Here is a 24170-nt window from a genome sequence, read left to right on the forward strand (position 1 = left end):
AAGGCCAGCCTGGGCTACATAGTGAGATACTGTCTCAAAACGAAACGAATGAAAAGAGCCCAAAACACGTAGATTTGTTGCTTCTGAAAATTGGAAGATCTTAGTAGTAATCAGCTGGAAAGCCATTGGCATCCCTAGGCCAGCAAAGCATACCCTGATTGCCATAGTCTTCACCGCCTGGCCGCTTAGCCCCATGTGGCTTCATTGCTTTTCTGAGCCCTCCTGGCATGCACATCACTAGGGAGGCCACAGAGGGCACTGTGGAGATAGAAGTTTTGGGCCACTGAGTTTCTAGAAATTCTAAAAGCAGTTTAGATTTGTTTCCTACCAAATTTATACTCATCTTCTACTATCAAATCTTTAGTGTCACTTTTACCTCTCTCTCTGTGACACATACATATACAACATACAAACCAGAAGTGTTGTTAGCTAGTGGGGCTATTTATATACATTCATCCATTTCTCTGTCTTCCCCTCCCCCTTCCCTTTCTCCCTCTCCCTTTCCCTCTCCCTGTCTTTCTTCCTCCCTCTCCTTCTCCCCCTCCCATTTTCCCTCTCCCTCTCCCTCCCTCCGTCTCCTTCTCCCTCTCTCCCTCCCTCTCTCCCTTCCTCTCCCAATCCCTCCCTGAATCAAACCCAGGACTAAGCAATAATACTCTACCATTCAGTTACACCCCCAGTCAACTATATGTCTCTTTAACGAATCTTTGTTTTGGCTCTTTGAAGACCTGCTCCATATGTCACATTTTACTCTGACTTTTACTTTAATTGTGCTTTCTGTTCTGTAAAGTAACTTCTTAAACCGGTCATGTATCAGTATCTACTAATGGAGCGAGGGATGTAGCTCAGTAGTAGAGTCCTTGACTAGAACACATATGATTCTGGGATCAATCACCAATACACACACACACACACACACACACACACACACACACACACTACTAAGTCTGTAAAGAATGACTCTCAAATCATACGTTGCAAGTACATTTTAAAAATATTTATTGAGAGCAGATACTACATTCATCACCTAATATAACTTTGGTTCTGTCAAGAGCCTTGAGTAGAATATACCTTTCAAAATCAACCACATTTTGCCTTATGAGTCCTGCCTCCCACACATTTTTGTTAGGCGCATATAGTTGAATTAAATATTAATCCATAGGATTGTAGCAAAGTTTATATATCTTTTATCTGATACTGGTGGATGCCTGACAAACTACAAATGGTTGTTAGAAGTGGTGATGTATCTGAAAGCACTTGTAAAAACTGATCAGCCTACATAAAATGAAGCTGCACACACATAAGGCACTATAAGGGTAAGAATTATGGATATTTTCTTGGCATGTAAACTCTTATGTTCCCTAGGGATGTTTGGTCTCTTGGCTGTGTCTTATATGAACTCTGCACACTCAAGCATCCAGTAAGTACGTTAATCATGAGGTCAATCTTGAATTATTTATTTATTTACTTAATTTACCTTTGTTTCTTCATTTTTTTTTCTTTGTTTGTTTGTTTGTTTTTCGAGACAGGGTCTCCCTATGTAGCACAGACTGACCTTGAACTCACTAGGTAGCCAAGACTGGCCTCAAACTCGTGGTGTTCCTCTTGCCTCAGCTTTCCGAGGGCTGGGATTACAGGCATTCACCACCACACTGGGCATCTTGAATTATTTATTTATTTAGGTTTGTTTTGTTTTGGTACCGGGGATCAAACTCATGTTCTTGGGCTTGAGAGGCAAGCAGCGGAACCACTGAGCTAAATCCCCGGCCCAAATCTTGAGTTATGTAAATTATATAAGTGAAATTAGCTTGTGGAAGAATAAAGTTAACATTCAGTTCTGTTAGATTGTTTAAAATGATATGGGTAGCCAGGTGTGCATAGAAAACTCATTTTAAAGAACAGGGGCATCTTTCTGAGTGACTGCCTGCCTATCTACTTAGGAAAGATCAGTGGACAGCAGTGATGGAGGGTGGGTCATAGGGCATCTAGCTGCAGTGAAAACATTATTTTGCTTCTTAGAATATTTATTACTTTAATGCCAGTACTTAACTTTTCTCTGATGTAATGACTCTGTGTGTTCAGTTTGAGGGGAACAACCTTCACCAGCTGGTTCTGACAATTTGTCAAGCGCGCGTCGCTCAGATATCACCCAGGTTTTCCCGCGACCTCCGGTCCCTGGTCCCTCAGCTCTTTAAAGTTTCACCCCGGGATCGCCCTTCTGTCAATTCCATCTTGAAGAGGCCCTTTCTAGAGAAGCTCATCGCCAAGTACTTGACTCCCGAGGTGACCTCCGAGGTGATCCCATTTTTCCTTTGGCAGAGATGTCGGTTTACAGATCCTTGATACGTTCATTGTTCATTGGCTTTCAGGTCATTCGGGAAGAATTCACCCCCACGCTGAAGCCCATGAGGAGAGCACGGTCCTTAGCTGCACAACCTGCAGGAAGAGCGGCCCAGGGTGAGAACGACTTAACTGCATCCGAACAGCAACCCTGGGCTGGGTGTGGCCCTTGCCTAGCAACAAGCGCTGGGCTACCCCCCAGTACCCGAAAAAGAAGGAAGAAAAGCATTTATGACCTGTTTGTGGTTCCTACCCTTTGATGGCTGCGTTTTCCTGCCAGTGTCTGAGACAAGACTCTCCAACTGTGTTTTGATGTCAGCACTGTTTGATATTAAAAAAGCATTTCTTACAGTGTCTCACATGGTCACACGACTCACAACCCTGGGGAAATTTCACTAAATACATTGAAGTAGGACATTTAGAAAATATCAGCAATAAAATAGGAGGGAAATCACAGGGAATTAGTGGATATTTGTAGCCCAGGTGTGACCCAGAGGATTCAGTTCCTTTCTTCTCATTAGTCAGGAAACTTTCAGGAAGCACAGCAGAAGAACAGGTTGAATCCAAATTTAACTTGTATGTAATGAAGGGATGGGGTATAAGAAAGATCACAGACAAACATAGCTGAATAAAACAAGTTTATTTTCTGAAATAGGATGGGCTGGTGATTAAGGATTCTCTTTAATATACTGGGCCTGGTAGTGCACACCTGTAATTCCAGCACTTGGGAGGCTGAGGCAGAAGGGCAGCCTATGCTACACAGTGAGTCCAAGGCCAGTCTAAATTACATAGTGAGACTTTGTCTCAAAATACTAAAAGAGAAAGCTGGGCGTGGTAGCACACACCTATAATCCCAGCACTCGGGAGGCTGAGGCAGGAGGATTGCTGTGAGTTAGAGACCAGCCTGGGCATCACAGTGAGTTCCAGGTCAGTCTCAACTACATAGTGAGACCCTGTCTAAAAAAACCCCCAAAACAAAGAAACAACCAAATACTAAAAAAGAAAAGAAAAATAAAGAATTCTCAATTACAGCACTGAGGAAGCTGAGGCAAGAGGATCACCATGAGTTTGAGGCCAGTCTTGGCTACCTAGTGAGTTCAAGGTCAGTCTGCGCTACATAGGGAGACCCTGTCTCAAAACAAAAAATAAAGATAAATTAAGTAAATAAATAATCCAAGATTGACCTCATGATTAACGTACTTACTGGATGCTTGAGTGTGCAGAGTTCATATAACACACAGCCAAACGACCAATTCTCAATTGCAAAGGCCCTTTGAAGCTGAAGTTAGAAAAATGGAAAACAGTATGAGATCCAAGGAAAGAAAGCAGGTGATATTTATGGTAATAAGTGGAGAGAACAATTTTAGTCATAGTTTCCAGAATCAGGTAAGAGTATAGGCAGCTGTGGTGGTGCATGCCCATAATCCCAGAGCTCATGGCTAAAGTAGGAGGATCTCAAATTCAAGGCCAGCCTGAGCTACCCAGATAGTTTACAGTCACCTGGGATTACCTTGTCTCAAAAAGAAAACAAAATTAAGCAGAATCAGATGAGGTGATGAAATGCTCAATGTGTGAGTATGGGAGTAAGGTGCGCATTAAAGAAGAGAAAGTGACTAATTCTGTGATACTGTGAAGGTAAGAGCAGTAAGATTTAGCTATAACCAAATGTCTGAATTTATAAGATCAGAAGGAGTAAACAGTCTCTCAAGGAATCTGTGGTAGGGAAATATTATCCTCAAGAAGTGAAAACTGAGGAAAGTTATAAAAAGAAAATGAGTAAACCTCTTTGCCATATTGAATTTGATTTAAGCACAGCAGGCCACCCATGTAATCCCAGCTACTTGGTAGGCTGAGGCAGGATGATCACAAGTTTGAGTACCTTAGAGAGACCCTGTCTCAAAATAAAATAAAAAGGGCTGGAGATGTAGCTCAGTGGCAATGCGCTTGTCCAGTGTGCTCAAGGTCCTGTGTTCAACCCCCCAGTACTATAAAAAATAATGATAATAACAATTCGATTTGACATTTGTTACATATCAGCCTGGATTGAAGAGTATTTAGAAAGTAGATACTTTGAGGAGAGAAAGTACATTGTCCCTCTTCCCTCTTCTCTCTCTCCTTCTTTTGAAATAGGAGCTCACTCTGTAGTCTAGGCTGGCTGGAACTTGCTGTATTGCTCAGATTGGCTTCCAATTCTTGATCCTCCTGACTCTGCTCTCCAAATCCTGGGTAGCAACATGCACCACGATGCCCAGTAGCACTGTCCACATAACGAATATAGGGAAGGTAGGAAAGCAAGAACAAATTTTGATAGAGGCAAAGATAAGCATATTAGAAGACCTACTCATACATTTCCAGCCATAATGCAAGAAGAAAGGTGAATAGTGTGGCCTGATAACCCATGCTGTCATGACTGCATTTAATTACTTTTATCTTTATCCCACGTACAGTGTTTCTATACATATGAACATCAGTTCTTCATTTTTAATAAAGAGCTGCCTTGCATATTGCTAGAAATATGTAAAGGAATCCTGGGAAATGATTTTCTGCATTCAAAGAAAATGCAGATCAGTATTTCATCAGTACTTCTCCATGTGTAAAATATTTCTGGCTAAATTAAACGTACTGGGTTATGAAATGCAGCTTATGATTATACTCTTGCAAGTACTGATAGTAAAGGGGTAGAATTTTTTTTAAAATTTTTGTTTTGTTTTGGTTAAATAAGATTCTAAAGTGCAGAAAGTGAGATTTCAGGGGAAGCATCCACCAAGAGCAAGGATATCAGTGCCAGTTAGAAGGAAAGAAGACATGCTACACAGGAGTGAATGGAGGCCACCAGGTGGAGCCCAGAAGCCCGCAGCTGTAAGTTGTGCTGAACCCTTACCTGGTTCTTTAGCTGTGAATTCTTGAGAAGACTCCCAGCGCACATTGGTGCTAGTGAATTTGAAGCCCACTGGTCTTGTATTTATACTCATTTTATAATGAGCATTAGAGTTTACTTGATTTGATACTTCATTCTAATTTTTTTTTTCTGGTACTGGGGATCAAACTTAGGACCTTGGGCTTGTGAGGCAGGCATGTTGTCACTGAGCTAAACCCCCAGCTTCATTTAATTAAATTAATTTATTTATTTGGGGGAGGATACCCAGGATCAAATTCAGTACCTTGCATAGGCAGTGGAACTACTGAGCTAAATCCCTGGCCCTAAAGACTTCTTTGTGGGGTGGGGGGGTTGTGCATACTGGGGATGGAACTCTGGCCCTTGTGCTTGCAAGGCAGGCGGTAGAACTACTGAGCCAACCCCGCACCCCCAGCCCCATTCTAATTTTAAAAGTAGTGTAGCCAGGCATGGTGGCGCACGCCTGTAATCCCAGCACTTGGGAGGCTGAGGCAAGAGGATCACTGTGAGTTTGAGACCAGCCTGGGCTACACAGTGAGTTCCAGGTCAGTCTCACTACAGAGTGAGACCCTGTCTCAAAAAAAAAAAAAAAAAAAAAATTTAAAAGTAGTGAATGCTGCAGAGAATGGTGGTACATATCTGGAATCTCATCACTTGGGAAGCTTTAGCAAGAGGATTGCCTCAAGATCAAGGCCAGTATGGGCTACATAGTGAGATCAGGACCAGCCTGAATTATGTGGTAAGACCCTGTCTCAAAAAAAAAAAAAAAAAGCTATATTGTCTTACAATTATACATTAGTGTTTTAATTAAATTACAAAATTTTGTATAAATAAGTTTTTCTGTATGAGATAAGTAACATAAAATAGTGCATTTCATAGTCTAAATTCTAACATGTTATACATATAGTTTAGGAGTGTGTGTGTGTGTGTGTGTGTGTGTGTGTGTTTTTCTTTTGAGACAAAGTCTCATGTAGCCCAGTTTGGTCTCAAACAAACTTACTGCCCTCTTGCTTTAGCCTTCTGAATGTGAGAAGTTTTTATTATATAGTAATTGACCTTTCCCTATGTTTTTGGTTTGTTTGCATGTTTGCCTTGTTTTGTTTTGCCCAGTACAGGGGATTGAAATCAGGGAGTTCTGAGTTACATTCCTAGCCCTTTTGCATTTGATTTTGAGACCGGGTCTTGCTAAATTGCCTAGGCTGGGCTTGGCTTGTTATCCTCTTGCCTCAGCCTCCAAAGTAGCAGGGGATTGCAAGTGTGCACCACCGTGCCTGGCCACCTAGGTTTTCTTTATACATTATTATTTGAATCCACCTTAATAGAATGTTAGATCTTTTAGGTCATGCTAATGAAATGCTTCTGATATACAAATGATAAAGTGGCCATTCCTTTTTCCTTTTTTGAGCTGCTGGGGATCAAATTTAGGGCCTGTCTCATGCTAGGCAAGCACTCTACCATTGACCTATATATATATATCCCAGCCCTCCAAAAAGAAAGCCCTCCTTAAAGAAAGCTCATAGCAGTGGTGTCCTATGGGACATGTGCTGCAGTGGGCTGTTTGTTTTCATTGGAAGGTCTAAAAGTTTCACCATCACTGGTATAGAGGAACATTTTGGAAGCACATTTATTAAATATTTGTTCAATATACAAACATCCTAAAAACGTGTTGGTACATAAACAGATTATTGAGTTTTTTGGTTAATTTATTGCCCTTTGTTAGGAAAAAAGGAGGAAAAAAACAAAAGTATGAGTTCACCAGTCAGAACAGGTTCATTTCAGAACAAACCTGAGAGGGACTGCCATGGCATTAGACCAGAGCAGTAACTCTCAAACAGGATATAAGGTCTTTCATAGGGTCCTGAGCATGAAGAAGGGCTGTGAAAGGAAAAGGTCAGAATGGGACTTTCGAGGGGGAAAGTTCTGTGAAAAGGAGTTGGGCCACTTGACAGGAACAACGCTTGAGAAGGGACAGGAGCAGGGTTGAAGAATGATGGGAGTTATGGGGCGTAGCCATGGTTACTGGGTCTTATTAACCCATGATAATGCATACAGCTTTAGCAGGTATGAAAGCACAGCAGGATGGAAGTGGCTTAAAGTGGTCTCTGGCAGCCTACTATGGCAACAGTTAGATTCCTTCACTCTTCATTCGATAAAATATATATTACTTTTATTAAAGAAGTTTTAATTTTAATTAATTAATTAATTTATTTATTTGGAACCGAGAATTGAACTCAGGACCTTGTGCTTGTGAGGCAGGCAGCAGAACCACTGGGCTAAATCCCCAGCCCCAAGAAAATTTTAAAAGTGTGTTGTGATACAGAGGACTGTATATGACCTGTAGGAGAGAAAACATGTAACAAATTGAAGGATGGGTTAAAATAGAATTGTCAGGCTGACATCTTTTCTCATCAACAACTGCTGATGCAGTGAAATTAATGGGTCTCCGCAGGAAATGTTCTCATTACTGACGGAGGTTTTAGAGGAAATCTTAGACATTGTTGTTCATTTCCTTCTCGTGTTTTTCTCTATTTCTAGCCATTTTCAACAACTGATCAGTACTACTGGTAAAATTGTAAAAGGAAGAAAACCACTTCTCTAAAAATTTTCAAAGTAAAATTTATGCTCATGTATTAGTTTTGTAAGTTAAAGATGATCAAGTGTCCACAATTCTATATGGTTTAATCTAATATGTATGTGAGGCAAGAACAAAAAATATGACATGTTTTTCTTTGTAAATTTTAATCATTTGTTCATATTCCCAATTTAGGCCTTTCTATCAGTTTGATCTTTTTTCCTCTTTTATTAACAACTGTTAAATAGGCACAGGTGTCAAATTTCATGTGAAATTGACCACATTTTGCTCTAAAATCTTGATTGGCTTTCTTGTCTTAATCTGCTAGCTCTTATCTTTTAGTTTATTGACCTCTGCCCTGGTTTAAGATAAGATAAACTTGGGTTGCTGCTTCTCTTCTCATTCTGATTAGAAAGAACAGGAGGAGTATTTGAGGTGGTGATGGGCTTGTCCCAGTGGTAGATGTCCTTCCTGGTGTTTCCTAGGGAAGACTAGCTCTCAGCGACTCAGCAGCTTGTTTTCTTCAAGCCATTCCACCACTTTGCATTGATTTTTCAGAAACCATGAGTGTTGCAAACCCACAAATTTGTGAATTGCATATTAGCCTTATTCTCTCATAAAGTACAATAATTATCAGTTTTGTTTCTGAACTTGGCTAGATATACTAGTTAGCGAAATATTTTTCAACTGCTAACCTTTAAGTGTACATAAGTCATATCCACACATTGGCAAAATTATAAACTACTATACTACAAATACTTAGATTCCAAGGTCTTTTTCAACTCTAGAATTTGGTGACTGGAAGATTCTTTTACTCTATAAACATGTTGAGAAGAAAAAAAACAAACAGTAAATATACCTTTCGTGCCTTGTCTTAGATATGTCTACTATCAATTTGTCAATTATACATTTGTATTATTCTTTTTATTCTCTCAGATAAAAGTGATAGGAAGACCCAAACTTGCTGCAGTTTGTGGACATTATGATTTTTATTATGCTGAACTTGACATTTTGAGGAAGAGAGCCCATGAGGCTAGTCATCACTGTGTTTCTCAGGAAGACTCTAGAATTGAGTGTCACAATACGGAAGAAAGTCATGGCCCATCACCTGCTCAGTGGTAATGTACCAGTCTAACCTAAGCTTTGGTCCTCTGAAAATATCTTTATATTATCAGCCTTCTGTTTGTTTGTTTGGGGAGGGTCAGGGTCTAATTGTGCTGCCTGGGCTGCCTTGAATTTCTGGGCTCAGATGATTCTCCTGCCTCCTGTATCAGCATTTTTCTGAAATCCTTCCAAATTCTCCTTAAACAAATAATTCAGGAAGAACTAATAAAATACTTTGTAAGACTTAAGTGTCACTTTTACTCCTGGAGCGTGAACAGCCAAGAGGCTTCCACGATGCTGGGCTCAGAAGCTCAGCGAGGCTCCAGGAGCTTGTCAGACAGCGAGAGTCACCCAGGAAGGAACATACCAGGCAAGTTGGCAAATAGACCTTTATTAGTCTGGCCAGACAGCACTCCCCAAGCCAAGTAGCTCAGAGAGGCAGCTAGCTCAAAAACAGAGGCCATTTTGTATAGGACTAAGGGTGGGGGGTTTACACTTAAAACTTACAGGAAGAGGACAAAGGCAAAGAATCAGTTGATCTGAGCTAGTGGTCATCAAGCATATACTTGACCGTCACGTACTAATGATCAGCAGATCGATTATCCATTATTCCATTTACAACTTAGATTATAATGTTCAGAACATTCAACTACAGGCAAGTAAGGAGTGGCGTGATTTGTGTTGGGTCTCTGTGTTCACTACAGTTTCCATTTAGTTTCCCAGCTACTTCAGAGCAGTTACCTAACAATTCACAATTAATTATTAGTTATCCTATAAGGGATGGGGGGAGCGACAGTCTCTAGGTTGTTTGCTGGTCAACATGGAGTCACTCTGGTTCAGTCAGGCTCTTACACTTAAATCATGGTTCCCTTGGCTCTTTTTCATTTTGACCCTTCTGGAGCTTATCTTCTTATTCATGGAGCCATTTAACTATAGGCAAGATCCATGCTCTTGAATGTTTAATATTTTTTTCCTTCCTCCTAGTGAATTCCACTATTTGGGGATTATTAAAATGGTTGTATTTATTTTTTCTAAGAGGCTATTAGTAAGAATAATGATTATTTGAGAAATTTTGAAAAGTGAAATAGATTTCATTTGGTATTTATATTCTAGGGAGTTCAAAATATGATTGTGTTTGTAAGTTGTTTTCATAGATTTTTTTTTTTTGGTAGCAGGAATTGAACCCAGGACTTTGTGCTTGCAAAGCAAGAGGCAGAACCACTGAGCTAAATCCCTGGCCCTGCTTTTATAGATTTTAAAAAAGTTTACTCTGTAACAAATTTCTGCAGATCTACAATATTTTCAATTTTTAACCCTAATTTCAGTACTCTTGTATCCAGAACAGTTGATACCCATCATAGGCCTTTGTTTGAGAGATATTTTTGTTTTTTGGGGTGCTGGGGTACAATCCAGGGCCTCACACATGCTAGGCAGAGTGCTCTACCCCTGAGCGATATCATTGTTTATTTCAACATTTTGTCATCAATTTGTTGCTGTTGTCGAGGGATGGGAATTCAGTAACTCTGGTATCTCTGGTTATTGGTCGATTGATTGATTGATGGTAAGGTTAGAACCCAGGGCTTTATGAATGCTAGGCAACCAAAATTTTGGGTGAACTGTAAAAAAAAAAATACAAGAGACTATACAATGGCAATATCATCAATATTTAATACAAATTAGAATTGAGTGGTAAAAGAATAATTTGTTTAGAAATCCATGATGGCAAAGGAAGATGTTTTATTTTTAAAGATACTGGGTACTGCTGGTAGGTATGGTTTTATCCATCGTGATATGCTTTTAAATTACCCTCCGGATCATCAAAATTATGTGTTTCATTAGCTCAAGTTGTAATATACATTTTACATGTGACCTGAAAGCAGCCACAAAACCCTTTTTCAGCCATTGGTTTTGTTTTGTTTGGCACTGGTGATTAAACTTGGGCCTTTGCACTTGCGAGGCAGGCGGCAGAACCTCTGAGCCAAAGCCTCAGTCCTTCTTTTTCAGCCACTGGGAAAATGTCTTCCACTCTGCAGATAAGAAAGCTGTCAAATAAGCAATTATTTGGGTTATATATGATTTTAACTCCCAAGTTGTTATGTGAAATCCTTTTCTGTCACTGTCACTGCCCACAGTAGCTCAGCCTACTGTATCCCAGGAATAGGTCTGATGACCGAGCTCTTCCCTCCTCATTGTTCTGTCCCCCACCCAAATTCTCTCTGCTGGAGCTCTGGTTCTAAGCCATCGGATGAAGGAAGGGCATTTTGCACAGGTTTGGCCAGTTGCCTTCGAAACTCTGATTTTTTCCCACTGTGAAATGGTGCTGTGTCCACTTTACAGATAAGGAACTAAGAGCCAGAGACCTTAACTAACTGGCTGGCGGGCAGGAAGCGGGGCAGGATGAAGGCCGGTGGCGGGATGCATATCATTCCAGGCCATGCCCAGTGAGCCACCTCTTCCCAACAGCTTTACTCCCAACATCACACCCAGCTATAAACAGTGGGCTGCCCCAGTGAGGAGTGTCACACACCCATGGTCGGGTCACCTCCCCAAAGCCCCGCCTACAAGCGCATGAGGCCTGGTGGGGGACATCTACATACAAACCACAACAACATTTGCACTCAAACTGATGTTCCTATTCCCTAAGGCCTGCGGAGTTCCTTCAGAGGAAATTTGAAGCTCAACAATATAAATTGAAAGTAGAAAAGCAATTGGTAAGTAAAACACCAAATACGGGAGCCAATTTCCTAGTAGTTTTCTCTGTTCACAGATATTCGTGGATCCTTTTTTTTTTGTACCGAGGATGGAACTCAGGTCCTTGCACTTGCAAGGGAGGTGGCAGAACCACTGAGCTAAATGCCTGGCTTGTGGATCCTTAAATCAAAGTTCATTTCAGGGGAATGGGGAAAAATAAGAAACAAGATAGATGATGTAGGGCCAGGGATTTAGCTCAGTGGTTCTGCCACCTGCCTCACAAGCACAAGGTCCCGAATTCAATCCCTGGTTCCAAAAAAAAAAAAGATGTAAAGGTATAAATTTCTAATGATGAATATCACTACATTGCATACCTAAAATATACCAATAAAATTTGATTTTTTAAAAAAAGTTCTTTGTACTAGAAGGTGAAGACTACCCATCTACTATTTCTTATTCTTTTAGGCTAAAGAAGAATAGTGAGAATAGGCTTGAATCAGAGTACGAGAAGCCTAGCCTAGTTTCATCCCTGACTCTATCACTTGCTTTGTGACCTTGGATAGTTCATGAATCTCTCTGAGCCTCAGTTTCCTTTTCTACAAATGTTAATTTTGGAGTAGATGAACTTCAGGATCCTTTCTGTGCTACAGTGCTTTGACTCTATTTATTTTGTATTTAGAAGAATCTTCTGCACATTTTTAAAATGTCTGTTATATCTTACTATTTGGATTAAAAGTTAATCTTTACTCTTGAGTACTGTGTCAGAATTCTGGGTCTGAGTGCTACACATCCCATTTGTATCTCTCTTCAAACTGATTAAGAACTTTAGCTCTGTTTTAATTAATCTCATACTCTGGGGTTGCTAAGCTGTAACAGAGCTTTAATTTCACATTTATAATCTACCAATTCAGAATATCAATCCAGGGGTCTCAAATGATACCATAAAACACCAACTTCTGAGGAATAATCAGTCTGTGATTGAGTTTTAAATTTTTATTTAATATTTAATGCTTAAGAAAACAGTACTTACCCTAAAAAAATCACAACTACTAGATTTGCTTGGTGATATGATTTTTGTCTACAGGAGAAAATCAAGATCAATCTAAAGACATTTTTAAAATGCAAGTATGCTGCATAAATTATTTCACCCAATAACTAGGGTCTTCGTCCATCTTCTGCTGAGCCAAACCACAGCCAGACCACAGAGCTGAGAAGCCATGGAGAAGAGCCTAGAGTGCAGGAGCTGCAGTTTAGGAAAAAGGAAATGAAAGACCAGGTTAGAGACAGTGTAACTTGGGCTGCCTTTGTGGCTGTGTTGCTGTCCTTTGTGCTGTGATCAGGCGCTGCTTCTGTTTTCATAGCATGCCTGACAGGTTGTAGGGAAGCCCCGGCTGAGAGTTCCAGGGGACGCAGAGTTAGGTAGATCACTTCTCAGAGAGTTCAGCGTTGCTGTGTCCATGATGCCTCTTTCCTTGGATTGGTACGGGAACTGTCCATCATTAACCTATCTGAGATTTTTATTAGTTCCCCAGGGGTGCTGTAACAAAGTACCACAAACCGGGAGGCTTCAAACAACAGAAAACTTTGTCTCCTGGTTCTGGAGGCCAGATGTCCAGTGTGTTGGCAGCTACACATTGGCCCTGAAACCTATAGGGGGTTCCTGTTTTGCCTCTTCTTGGCGTCTGTTTGTTTGTTGGCAGTCACTGGCCCTCCTTGGCTTGCAGCTGTATGACTAATCTCTGCCTTTGTCACATGGCATTTTCCCAAATCTCTGTCTTCACTTGGCTGTCTTCTTAAAAGGGCACCAGTCATATTGAAATGGGACCACTGTATGCCAGTATGAACTCATCTTAACCAATTCCATCTGTGGTGACCCTATGACCAAGTAAGGGCACATTTTGAGGCACAGGAGAGAGGGTAGGACTTCCAACATATCCTTTGAGGGGAAAAAATTCAGCCATAACAGAGCTGTTGTTAAAGTGGGACATTTAAAGTAACTGTACCTTATTACCACATTGGGGTTATATGTGAGTCTGAGACCTGTACCCCAGCCAGTGTGTCCTTCAGAGTGTGTGAAGTATCATGGCCGAGAGTAAGCACATGGTCGTCTTCAAGAACTCAGGGTTTTCTAATGCTTGTTTTATACTGCCCGTTACAAAAATTTCAGGCTATAGAGAGATTATTTTTATTGAGCTGTTTGCAAACATGTAAAGGTTTTGGATTGGGTTTGCTTTTCAGGAATATTGGAAACAGTTAGAGGAAATACGCCAGCAGTACCACAATGACATGCAAGAAATTAGGAAGAAGATGGGGAGAGAGTTGGAGGTAATTCACCCTTCCAGAGGAAACATTGTTCTGTCAACTTAGGGATGACTTCATAAGTAGCTTGGCTTAGGGTGGCTGGTAGATTGTGCTCAGCATGACCTTGGGCACAATCCCCAGCACCCACTGTTCCCAACAAAGAAAGTAATGATCTTATGGAAAAAGTAAGGTTTTATCATAGAAATAACTGCAAATTTCTTTTGTAATAGGAAAGCTACTAGACCTCAGAAAAACTTAACTTTATTGTGGTTTCCTGGATATTACACAAGATGATGAGGATTTCTGAGAATCTCAGTTAGAAGTGGTGTGTGTGTGTGTGTGTGTGTGTGTGTGTGCGTGCATGCACGCGCATGCACGTGCACATGTGCTACTAGGGATTAAGGCCAGGGCCTTTGCACTAAGCTCCATCCCTGGCCCTTTTAATTTTTTTGTTTTGAAGCAGGGTCTTGCTAAATTGCTGTATTATCCAGGCTGGGCTTCCAATTTGCAATCCCCCTGTCTCAGTCTCCCAGAGTGCTGGGGTTACAGGTGTCTGCCACCACCCAGCCAAGAATGGGAATTGTTAAAAATACTTATCTTCTTCATGATCAGTAAGTATTAACTGAGCAGATAGTTTAAGCCAGACTTGAATTGGATACAGAAAGTCCAAACTGTGTCTATACTGAATGCCTATGAAAAGTGGGGAAAAGACTAGAATTTATTGAATTCAACCATGGGTGGATAAGGTTCTGGTCTACATGGTCAAGTGAGGCATAACAATGTTTAGGTCAATGACCGACCATAGATGATGGTTCTGTGCGATTACACGGTTTAGTGATAGCAGAGCCATCTCAGTTTGTCCAAGTGCACCCTACACGGTAGCCTAATGACTCATTTTTCAGAACATATCCCCGTTGGGAAGTGATGCAAGATGATACAAGGCAAAATCCGAATGCAGTTGAGGTGATTCTTGAAAATCCAGAGGTGCCACAGAAAGTAGCTTTCACAAGCTAGGAAGAACTAACCTTTGGACTGCACATAATTTGTGTTAAAGGAGAGCTCCAAAATCAGCCACAAGACCTATCTGGTGAAGAAAAGTGCCCTGCCTGTTGACCAAGATGCTCCTGAGGGGGACGCACCTGTGCAGGTAGGCACGGCAGCTGCTCACCAGTCACTCTCAGGCCCTTGAGTATCAGTTTCTCTCCTGTTCTTCCTGCTGCTCCTCCCACATCACCCCCCAGGCAACCACTCATCTGCTTTCCGTCATTAGATTACTCTGCATTTTCTATTAGTGGCAGTGTATAAATAGGATCACACTGTACCTGTTCGCTCTCCTGTTTGTCCCCTGGTGTCCGGACCCAGGGCCTGACACAAGTGTACTACCCTATCCGCTTTTATTTTATTTTAACATGGGATCTTGGTAAATGGCCCAGGCTGGCTCCAAACTTGGAATCTTTCTTCCTCATCCTCCCAAATAGCACCTGGCTGATATATTTAACTGTTCAAGAAGCTGCCAGATAGGTCTGCTAAGTGGCTGTCCTGTGCCGCCTCCCCACCAGCACCGCAGGAGAGCTGCTCTGTGTCGCGCCACTTGTCCTTTCCTGGGGCCGTGTCCTTCAAACTCCAGCCGCCGCAGGGTCCCTCAGTTCTCTGTTCTGTCTTCTCCACTCAAGGGGTCAGCGATAGGCTCCCTATCGCACACTGAGGCCTGTGTACTCTCTGGAAACAGAGGCTGGGCCACTTACAGGACTCATCTCACCTGTTTCCTCTTTTTCAGGGCCTCCCCATTTTTCATTCTGGCTGTCTAATGAGTTAACTGCCATTGCTTTTATATTGGATGTGGTTGTATCAGGTCGGGAGTAACTTTGGCCCCTGGTACTCTGTCTTGTCTCTGTAGCGTCCACTTCCTGTGAGGCTGGTGTGTTAGTTACTTTCCTGTCATCGCTGACACCCAAAGTCAAAGGGGAAAGGTTTATTTGGCTTACAGTTTGTAGAGGTTTCAGTCCATAATCAGCTGGCTCCAAGGCGGGGTGGCAGAGAGGCAGCAAGGCAGCAAGAGACAGCAAAAGCAACAAGAGACCTTAACAGCACCTTTCTGCCTCCAGATTACCGGGCGGTGCCAAACCCATCACTCAGGGATTTAGTAATCACACGCCATTAATCCTAGCATCAGACATTCCAGATTCAGCCAACTTCGAAAAAGACTGCGTGAGACTTTGGGGGGACGTCTAGACGCAGCCATAACCACTGGAACAATCAGAGTCCCACTCTGGAAAGGTGGGGTTGGAGGAGATTATATTCCTGCTCCTCCCTGTGCATGGAAAATGCTTGCTCTCATCTCCCTCTGCCAGGCCTGAAGTCTCCAAGTCTTAAATCAGTGTCAAATAGTCTTGCCTGCATTAGCATCACCCTCTCCTCATTTTCCATCCCATTACCCTATTTCTTTTCTTTCTCTCTCTCACTTTCTCCCTCTCTCTTGCTTTCTCTTCCTTTCCTTCCTTCCTCTTTCCCTTCCTTCCCTCTTTCTCTCTCTTTCTCTCCTCTCCTCTCCTCCCTCCCTCCCTCTCTTTCTTTCTTATCTTTCTTTTTTTGACACAGGGTCTCACTATGTAGTTCAGGCTGATCTTGAAATCACTATATAGCCCAGGCTGGCTTCAAACTCATGGCGGTCCTCCTGCCTCCGCCTCCTGAGTGATGGGATTACAGGTGTGAGCCCATGCCTGGCCCTATTTTCTTTATAGCACTTAATAATTCTTTCTTAAATTCTATCAATTTATGAACTTGCTCATTCCCTATCCTACTCTAGTGAAACGTGACTCCATGTCAGCAGGGTTTTTTGGCCATGTTCACTGTGCTAACCTATAGTGTCAGCCAACTTGGGCAGCTTAGCGAGTCCCTATCTCAAAATGTAAAATAAATAAAAAATAACAATGGGCTGGGATGCAGTTCAGTGGTGGAGTGTCTGCCTAGCATGTGCATGGCTTTGCATTCAACCCCCAGTAATGCAAAGGAGAAAAACAAAACACAAACACGCGCATAGTGCTAAATAGGCACAGGATGTGTGAGTCTAAAACTCAGAAGAGAAGGAAGGTGAAGCCTGAAGATGCCCATTGACGAGCCATTACATAAAGATGGCATTTTCCACACTCTGGGAGGCTGAAGCAGGAGGACTGCAAGTTTAAGCCCAGCCTGGGCACTTAGTGCCTTAGCAAGATCCTGTCTCAAAAGCAAACACAAAAAGTTATGAGGCAAAATTTGGGGGCTAGGGCTGTAAGTTATTGTGAAGTTCAGGGCTCAGTCCCTAGTATCTGGAAAACAAAAGTCGCAAATTTACATTCTTGGGCTGGGAATACAACCCAGTGTGGTAGAGAGCACTTGTCTGCCATGTCCAAAGCCATGAGCTTGATTCATAGCACTGGGAAAAGTTCTTTCTTTCTTTCTTTCTTTCTTTCTTTCTTTCTTTCTTTCTTTCTTTCTTTCTTTCTTTCTCTTTCTTTCTTTCTTTTCTCTCTCTCCCTCCCTCCCTCCCTCTCTCTCTCTCTCTCTCTCTCTCTCTCTTCCTCCCTCGCTCCCTTCCCTTCCACCCTCTCTTTCCTTTCTTTCTTTTTTCTGTTTTTTTTTAGACAGGGTCTTACTGTGTAGATCAGACTGGCCTTGAACTCACATGGAGCCCAGGGTGGCATCAAACTGATTCTCCCGCCTCAGACTCTCGAGTGCAGGGATTACAGGTGTGCACCTCTTGCCTGGTTTGAAAAGTTACATTCTTGAGCTGGGATGGTTTGGATGAGACTGTACCGGAAGGATGAGCATTGCCACACTGTAGAACTTTTAACCCTGAAATGCCGTGCATGAATATTTCAAGTTGATGACTACTGTGCCTAAGTTTTAGTGAATTGTTATTAACTTTCCTTTACAAAAGCATGTTTCTATGTTAAAATCAATCATCAGATTACATCTAGTAATCATGTAAATATACAGTGCTATGAATTCAGAGGTTTCAAAAATATAATTGTTCAAAGAATATAATCGCTCAATATTACGTGATAGAATTGTATTTCTCTCTGAACTCTTAGGACATTGAAAGAGCCTTGAAAAATATTAGGCTTGAGAACATAAAGGAAAGTGAAATTCCAGAAAAGAAATATAAAGCTAAGGTAATAAATATTTTTGTCTTTTGCTTCCATGTTAGAAAGCTGGTTGGGGGACTACACCTTGCAATCTGGCTTTCCTACCTGATTTTCCTATTTTATAGAACAGCCAATAGCCCTATTTGTGATGTTAAAGTAGCCACTTTGAGTCTGTGCAATATCAAAATAAATTTTAAGGCTCTTATTGAGTTGCTGAACTAAGATGTTTTTCTTGCTCTCTTCTAGAGAGGGGTAAAGTTCGAAATTCATTTAGATGAGTGTTTATCTGATGGATACACTGTCCAAGAGGAAGAGGTATGTCATTATAGTGCAAATCCATGTGTAGGTAAGAGAAAAGAGTGTATTTTAAACTTCAAGAAATTAATCTATGGATTATAGGAAGAATTTCATGTGAGAGAATGAAAAGATGAAAATAAAGTGTTTGTAGATGGGGAGGGGAGGAGGGGGTGAAGGGAGGGCAGAGGTAAGGGGAAAAAATGAGAATCAAGACTTGCCATGTAGAGGTACATGATCCCAACAATGAATGTAACTGTACTGTATCCCTAAAATGTACCAATAAACTCAATAAAATTAAAAAAAAAAAAAAGAATTTCATAAGTATTCTTAGAAAAGTCTCTGGTATGCAGATGAGTCTTCAAATACTTTTTTCTTTTTATCTCCTTCCTGCCTTTTTTGTTTGTTGTTTGAGATAGGGTCTTGCTATGTACTTCATGTTGACCTTGAACTCATGACTATCCTGCTTCATCCTTCCAAATTCTGAGATTATGGGTGTGTACCACCATGTTGCTTCTTCTTCCTTTTAAAAAGAGATTCAGGTTATTTCCTTAGGTGGATTATTCCATTTTTTTCTTTTATAAAGGAATATTTTCCTCATAATATTTATCCTTTGTAGCCAGGCATGGTGGCACACACCTGTATGCCAGTACTCAGGAGGCTGAGACAGGAGGATCACCATAAGTTAGAGGCCCCCCTGGTCTATGTAGTGAGTTCAGGGTCAGTCTAAACTACAAAGGGAGACCCTTTCTCAAAAAAACTAAAACAAACAAACAAACAAACAAAAACAAACCCAACCAAACAAAGAAAAAAATTTACCTTTTTTTTTTTTTTTTTGGTACGAGGGATTGAACTCAGGCCCTTGTGCTTTTGAGGTCGGCAGTGGAACCATTGAGCTAAATCCCCAGCCCAAAAATTTACCTTTTATCATTGCCCAAGTATGATGCACAGTCAACATCTAATTTTCAGACCTTAAAAAATATGAGCAGGTACTGTGCGTGTCTGTGGGTATAATCTCCTTGCACACTTGGATTCTCCTGGTCCAGAGATAAATGCATGTGTGGTAAACCCAAACTTCATTTTATTGCTTGAGTTCAGCATCTTTTTTTAAATCTCATTTTTTATCGGTCTCCTGCTAATAAATGTAAAATTTAACTGGTACCTGTTTTCTTTTTCTATTGTGTCTTCTCTGAATTCACCTTTTAGATCACTAAAAGTATGAATAATCATACCTGATAAGTATTTTATGTTTTCTCTCTCTCTGTCTTTCTGATTGATCCTTTTACATGACATGCTAGGCAAGTGATTTACCACTAATCCCTAGCCTTTCCTGTTCTGAATTAATTTAAAATTTAATTGAAGCTGGGCACAATACCACACACTTGTAATCACAGTACTCTGGGAGGCTGAGGCAGGAGGATTCCAGCCTGGGCAACCTAGAAACTTTTTGTGCAACCCTCTGTCAAAAGTAAAAGTGAAAAAGGGATTGGGGATATAGCTTTATGAAGATCTTGGATTCAATTTCCAGTATCACACACAAAATTTTAAAAAAACTTATCTGGAACTGGGATGTAGCTCAGTGGTATAGTACATGCTTAGCATACACAAGGGGCTAGATTTATCTCCTACCACTAAAACCTCCTCCCCCCAAAAAATCTCCAGAAGCTTTTTATGTCATAATTTCATAACTTTACAAACATTTTGCTACATAAAGACTTTGTTAGAGGGCTGGGGCAGAGCTCAGTGGTAGTGTGCTTGTCTAGCATGCATGAGGCCCTGGGTTCTACCCCTAGCACTGCTAATAATAATAATAATAATATAAATGATTTAATTAGAGTGTTATTTAGTGCTTTCTCCTATTCATCCACTAAGAATTTATGTGCCTCAGAGCTATGGGGTTTAAGATCAGAACAAACAAATCTTGAGAGTGCTATGTCACAGGGTTTCTGTGATGTCAGGTGCTGAGGCTTGTGTTGAAGGAAAGAAGGGACTCCAGAGTCAGGCATGGTGGCGCATGCCTATAATTCCAGCACTCAGGAGGTTGAGGCAGGAGGATTGCTATGAGTTTGAGACCAGCCTGGGCTACAAAGTGAGTTCCAGGGCAGTCTGAACTACATAGTGAGACCCTGTCTCAAAAAACAAAGCAAAACAAACAAACAAAAACAAAAACAAAAACAAAAAAAGAAAGAAGGGACTCCAAAAAGTTTTACCTGCCAGGGTGTTCATCCTTTCTTACTCTGCTAGTATTTTATTATTTTATTATTTTTTTTCCTCATTGAGTTTATTGGTACGTTTTAGGTATACAGTACAGTTACATTCATTATTGGGATCTTGTACCTTTACATGACAGGTCTTGGTTCTCATTTCTTTCCCCTTGTCCCTGCCCTCCCTTCACCCCTCCTCCCCTCCCAATATTTAATTACTGATTATGAGGTTTTGGGAACAGTATTATGAATGTAGTGAAGAATATTAGAAAGTCGCATGTGGTTGTATGCCTATAGTCCTAATGCTCAAGAGGCCAAGGCAGGAGGATTGCTTGAGTCCAGGAGTTTGACACTAGTCTGGAAAACATAGTGAGAACCCCCCCTCCATCTAAAAAACCAGAATGTTATGTTATATACTCAGCACAGGACATGGATCAGAACACTGTGAGAATTCTGTAGGATAGAACTGAAGTAGAATAATATTGAAGGGTAGAAAGTCTAGATAAAATTAAGGTACCTGGGCTGGTGGCACATGCCTATAATCCCAGCCCCTCAGGAGGCTGAGGCAGGAAGACCAGGATTTTGAAGCTAGCCTGGGCAACTGATGGAGGCCCTGTCTCAACCCTACCTGCTGAATGTTGTCCTGTGACCAGTGCAGCAGGCGCTGTGCTGCTGAGCTTAATCCCCAGCCCAACATTGCTCCACTTCTAAAACCACAGATTTGCTTAATAAGCATATATTAAATACTCACTGTATATCTTATTTATTAGTATTACTGGGAGCACATGACATTTTTTTAACCCTCTCTCCCAAATATGGCTTATTTCTCACAAAATACTTTGGAATTGCTTTAGACAACGGACATACTAAATGAAACTTTGACCTTTGAGGACAGCATAAAGTTTAAGGGATATGACTGTGGAAAGGACCTTGAAGATGACCTAGACAAAGCCTTGGAAAAACTCTGTAGCCCGGAAGCAGGTACGTGTCCTTGGAGGCTGGAGATGAGAGGAAACCGTTTCATTCCCAGCCCGTCTTCCTCTGCAGTCAGCCTGGCTCCTGTCCTGCACCACACCTCTGGGCCTTTTCCCCATCACTCCTGCAGCTTGGGCTTTTCCCAGGAGCCCCACCCTCGCCAGGCTTTCTCATCGCCTGCAGGAAAGCTCCTTGGACAGGTTCCACATGCGTTGCAAACTCAGCACATGTAGAATCTAACCTCTGTGCTCTCCCTTCCCAGAGATCCAGTGACCCTTCATTTTGGTCAGTGCCATCACCAGAGTGACAGCTTCTGCTGAGAGGGCTCTGGACTCTTCTTCCTCCTCCATTCCCAGAGTTCAGGGTTCAGCCAGACCCCATCTGTAGCTGGTGAGGCTGAGTTGCGTGGGGCTCTGGGAACGTGGGAGTTTGGCTGGCGCTACGCTATCTGGTCCTGGGAATCTCACAAGTTAAGCCTATGCTCGGACTGAGTTTCCTCTTCGGAGTGCAGGATAACAGCAGTAGTCGCAGCCACACACCATTACGATGAGGACAAAAGTGAGGAATGATGCATGTTATTTGCTGGACTTCCCCTCACTGTATTGCCTTATTCTGTTTTGTGTTGTGCTTTTCTCTCATTTTCTTTATTCTATTCATTTTCAACCTCTTCATTCTCATCTTATTATCCTGCTCAGGAATTTTTTTTAAGCAGGGACATAACACCTATAGAATAACATCCATTGCACACAGTGTTACTGAACAGTGCGGCCTGATCCTGCTGTGACCCACCTTTCCCACCTGCACTTCCTGCTTTCCTTTCACCAGTGATGGGATCCATACAGCCTATTGGAGCCCCCATCTTCCTTTATAGCCAAGTGAGCATTTTCACACCTGGCTTGACTCAGTTTCCCCTTTCTAGAATATCACTTTCCTCATTTCTTTCTGGAAATGTCTTAATTCAACAGGCATCTCACCAAAGATATCCCTGTGCCATAAACTGTGCTCATGAGGGGGAGCTTGAAGTCAGAAGAAACCTGTGCGCTGCCCTCAGTATAACAAGAGTGATGAGGGAAGGGGAAAGGGGCACACACATGTCCTAGGCAAGCTTGCTGCAGAGTCAGAGAGGCCCCTGCCCATCAGGACTTGGCCGCCCATGGACCCGTGGTTACGTGCTTTTCAGGCACAGGGTGGTGAATGGTATTTGTGACTGAGAAGGGTCTGCTAGTTGCAGAGGGACAGTACTGAAGGCAGGGCCCAATCCAGGTGGAAAAGACCAGCATGGGAGCCAGGTAGTGTATGAAGAAGAGATGATAGAAAACAGGGAGATGGACTTTGTGGAGGCGGGAAGGGGATCTGAGGATAGGGGGAGCGGAGAGAGGCTGGGAGGAGAAGGGGAGGTAAAGGTGATTAAGATGCAATATGTGTATGTACCAATTCCCCAAGATAAATATAATTACTGTGTATCATAAGCATATACCAATAAAATTTGTTTGAAAAGAAAACAAAAAAAAAGAAAACAGGTAATCATTGGAGGGAAGAAATAGCTATTCAAAATACATACAAAGAAAATCGCAGAATCAATTAGTAATAGATTCAACCTTAATAAATGCTTTGGTAAAGCAAATGATACCATTTTCTAGAATTGTCATTTTCGATAGTTTAGGGTAAATAATCAGTCATTATAGTATTATTTATAACAAGGAAAAATTGCCAGCAACCCAAAAGCCAGCAAAAACAATTATAATACATTCATAAAACAATACCTTATTTACTTTAAAGTGATAGTATAGAAGAATATTTAATAGCCTGAGTAACATATGTAGCTGACTGGAAGAAGCAAGTAATGAGAAGGTATGTTGTATGGGGCTCAATTTTTTTTTTCTTTTTATTGAGTTTATTGGTACAATCTAGGTATACAATACAGTTACATTCATCATTGGGGTCCTGTACCTTTACATAGTAGGTCTTGATTCTCATTTTTTCCCCTTGTCCCTGCCCCCTTCACCCCCTCCTCCCCTCCCCATTTACAAATACTTTATTTTGATTTTTTCAGTTTCTCATATTTTTTTCCTCTCCCTTATTACTTTTCCCCCACCCTTCCCACTTTCCCTACACCGTTAGCCCTTTACTTCCTATTTCACATTATTAATTATCTCATTAGGATCCTGTGTACTATTGTAGTTTTTCACACCAGAGAAACTATTTGGTATTTCACTTAAAGAAATCTCTGTATGAACATTAAAAATAGGGAATCCTAAAATAAAACTAAAAAGGAAAGTAAAAGAGAAAAGGCAATGATGTAAGATTAAAATAATCCTTAATTCTGAAGATAAAAATGGTCTCAACATATTTAAATTGCTTCTTGCTCTTATAGTCTTATCTTACTCTTTTTTCATTATGTAGAGAATACTTTATTAGTTTCTGTAATAAAGCCCACGTAGATATGACCTTACATATTTAGTACAATGCGTTACCCAGTACAAATGGAAAAATAAAAATAAAACATTAAAATTTAAAAAATTAACATTTCTAGACCAATATGCTGTCTATTTCTGTACAGTGCCAACTCAACACAGTAAATTGGGATAACTTTTTCCAAAGTTGACAGCACTGTTAAAGTTTCCCAAAATTCAATTTATATATATATATATATATATATATATATA

General features: G+C 41.2%; 1 protein-coding gene across 1 annotated transcript in view; it reads left to right on the top strand.

Annotated features, from left to right (window-relative positions):
* Positions 1–24170, top strand: part of Nek5 (NIMA related kinase 5) — a 57168-nt gene that overhangs the window by 18639 nt on the left and 14359 nt on the right. Inside the window, exons 9-20 of the mRNA XM_010636620.2 lie at positions 1366–1420; positions 2083–2283; positions 2370–2457; positions 5063–5199; positions 8745–8926; positions 11557–11623; positions 12763–12879; positions 13842–13928; positions 14959–15051; positions 17978–18058; positions 18278–18346; positions 21384–21510. Of these exons, the coding sequence (XP_010634922.1) occupies positions 1366–1420; positions 2083–2283; positions 2370–2457; positions 5063–5199; positions 8745–8926; positions 11557–11623; positions 12763–12879; positions 13842–13928; positions 14959–15051; positions 17978–18058; positions 18278–18346; positions 21384–21510 (1304 nt within the window). The remainder of the gene's footprint in view (positions 1–1365; positions 1421–2082; positions 2284–2369; positions 2458–5062; positions 5200–8744; positions 8927–11556; positions 11624–12762; positions 12880–13841; positions 13929–14958; positions 15052–17977; positions 18059–18277; positions 18347–21383; positions 21511–24170) is intronic.

Source organism: Fukomys damarensis, unplaced genomic scaffold, assembly GCF_012274545.1.
Source record: "Fukomys damarensis isolate Sample0158 unplaced genomic scaffold, DMR_v1.0_HiC HiC_scaffold_38, whole genome shotgun sequence".
NCBI lineage: Eukaryota > Metazoa > Chordata > Mammalia > Rodentia > Bathyergidae > Fukomys > Fukomys damarensis.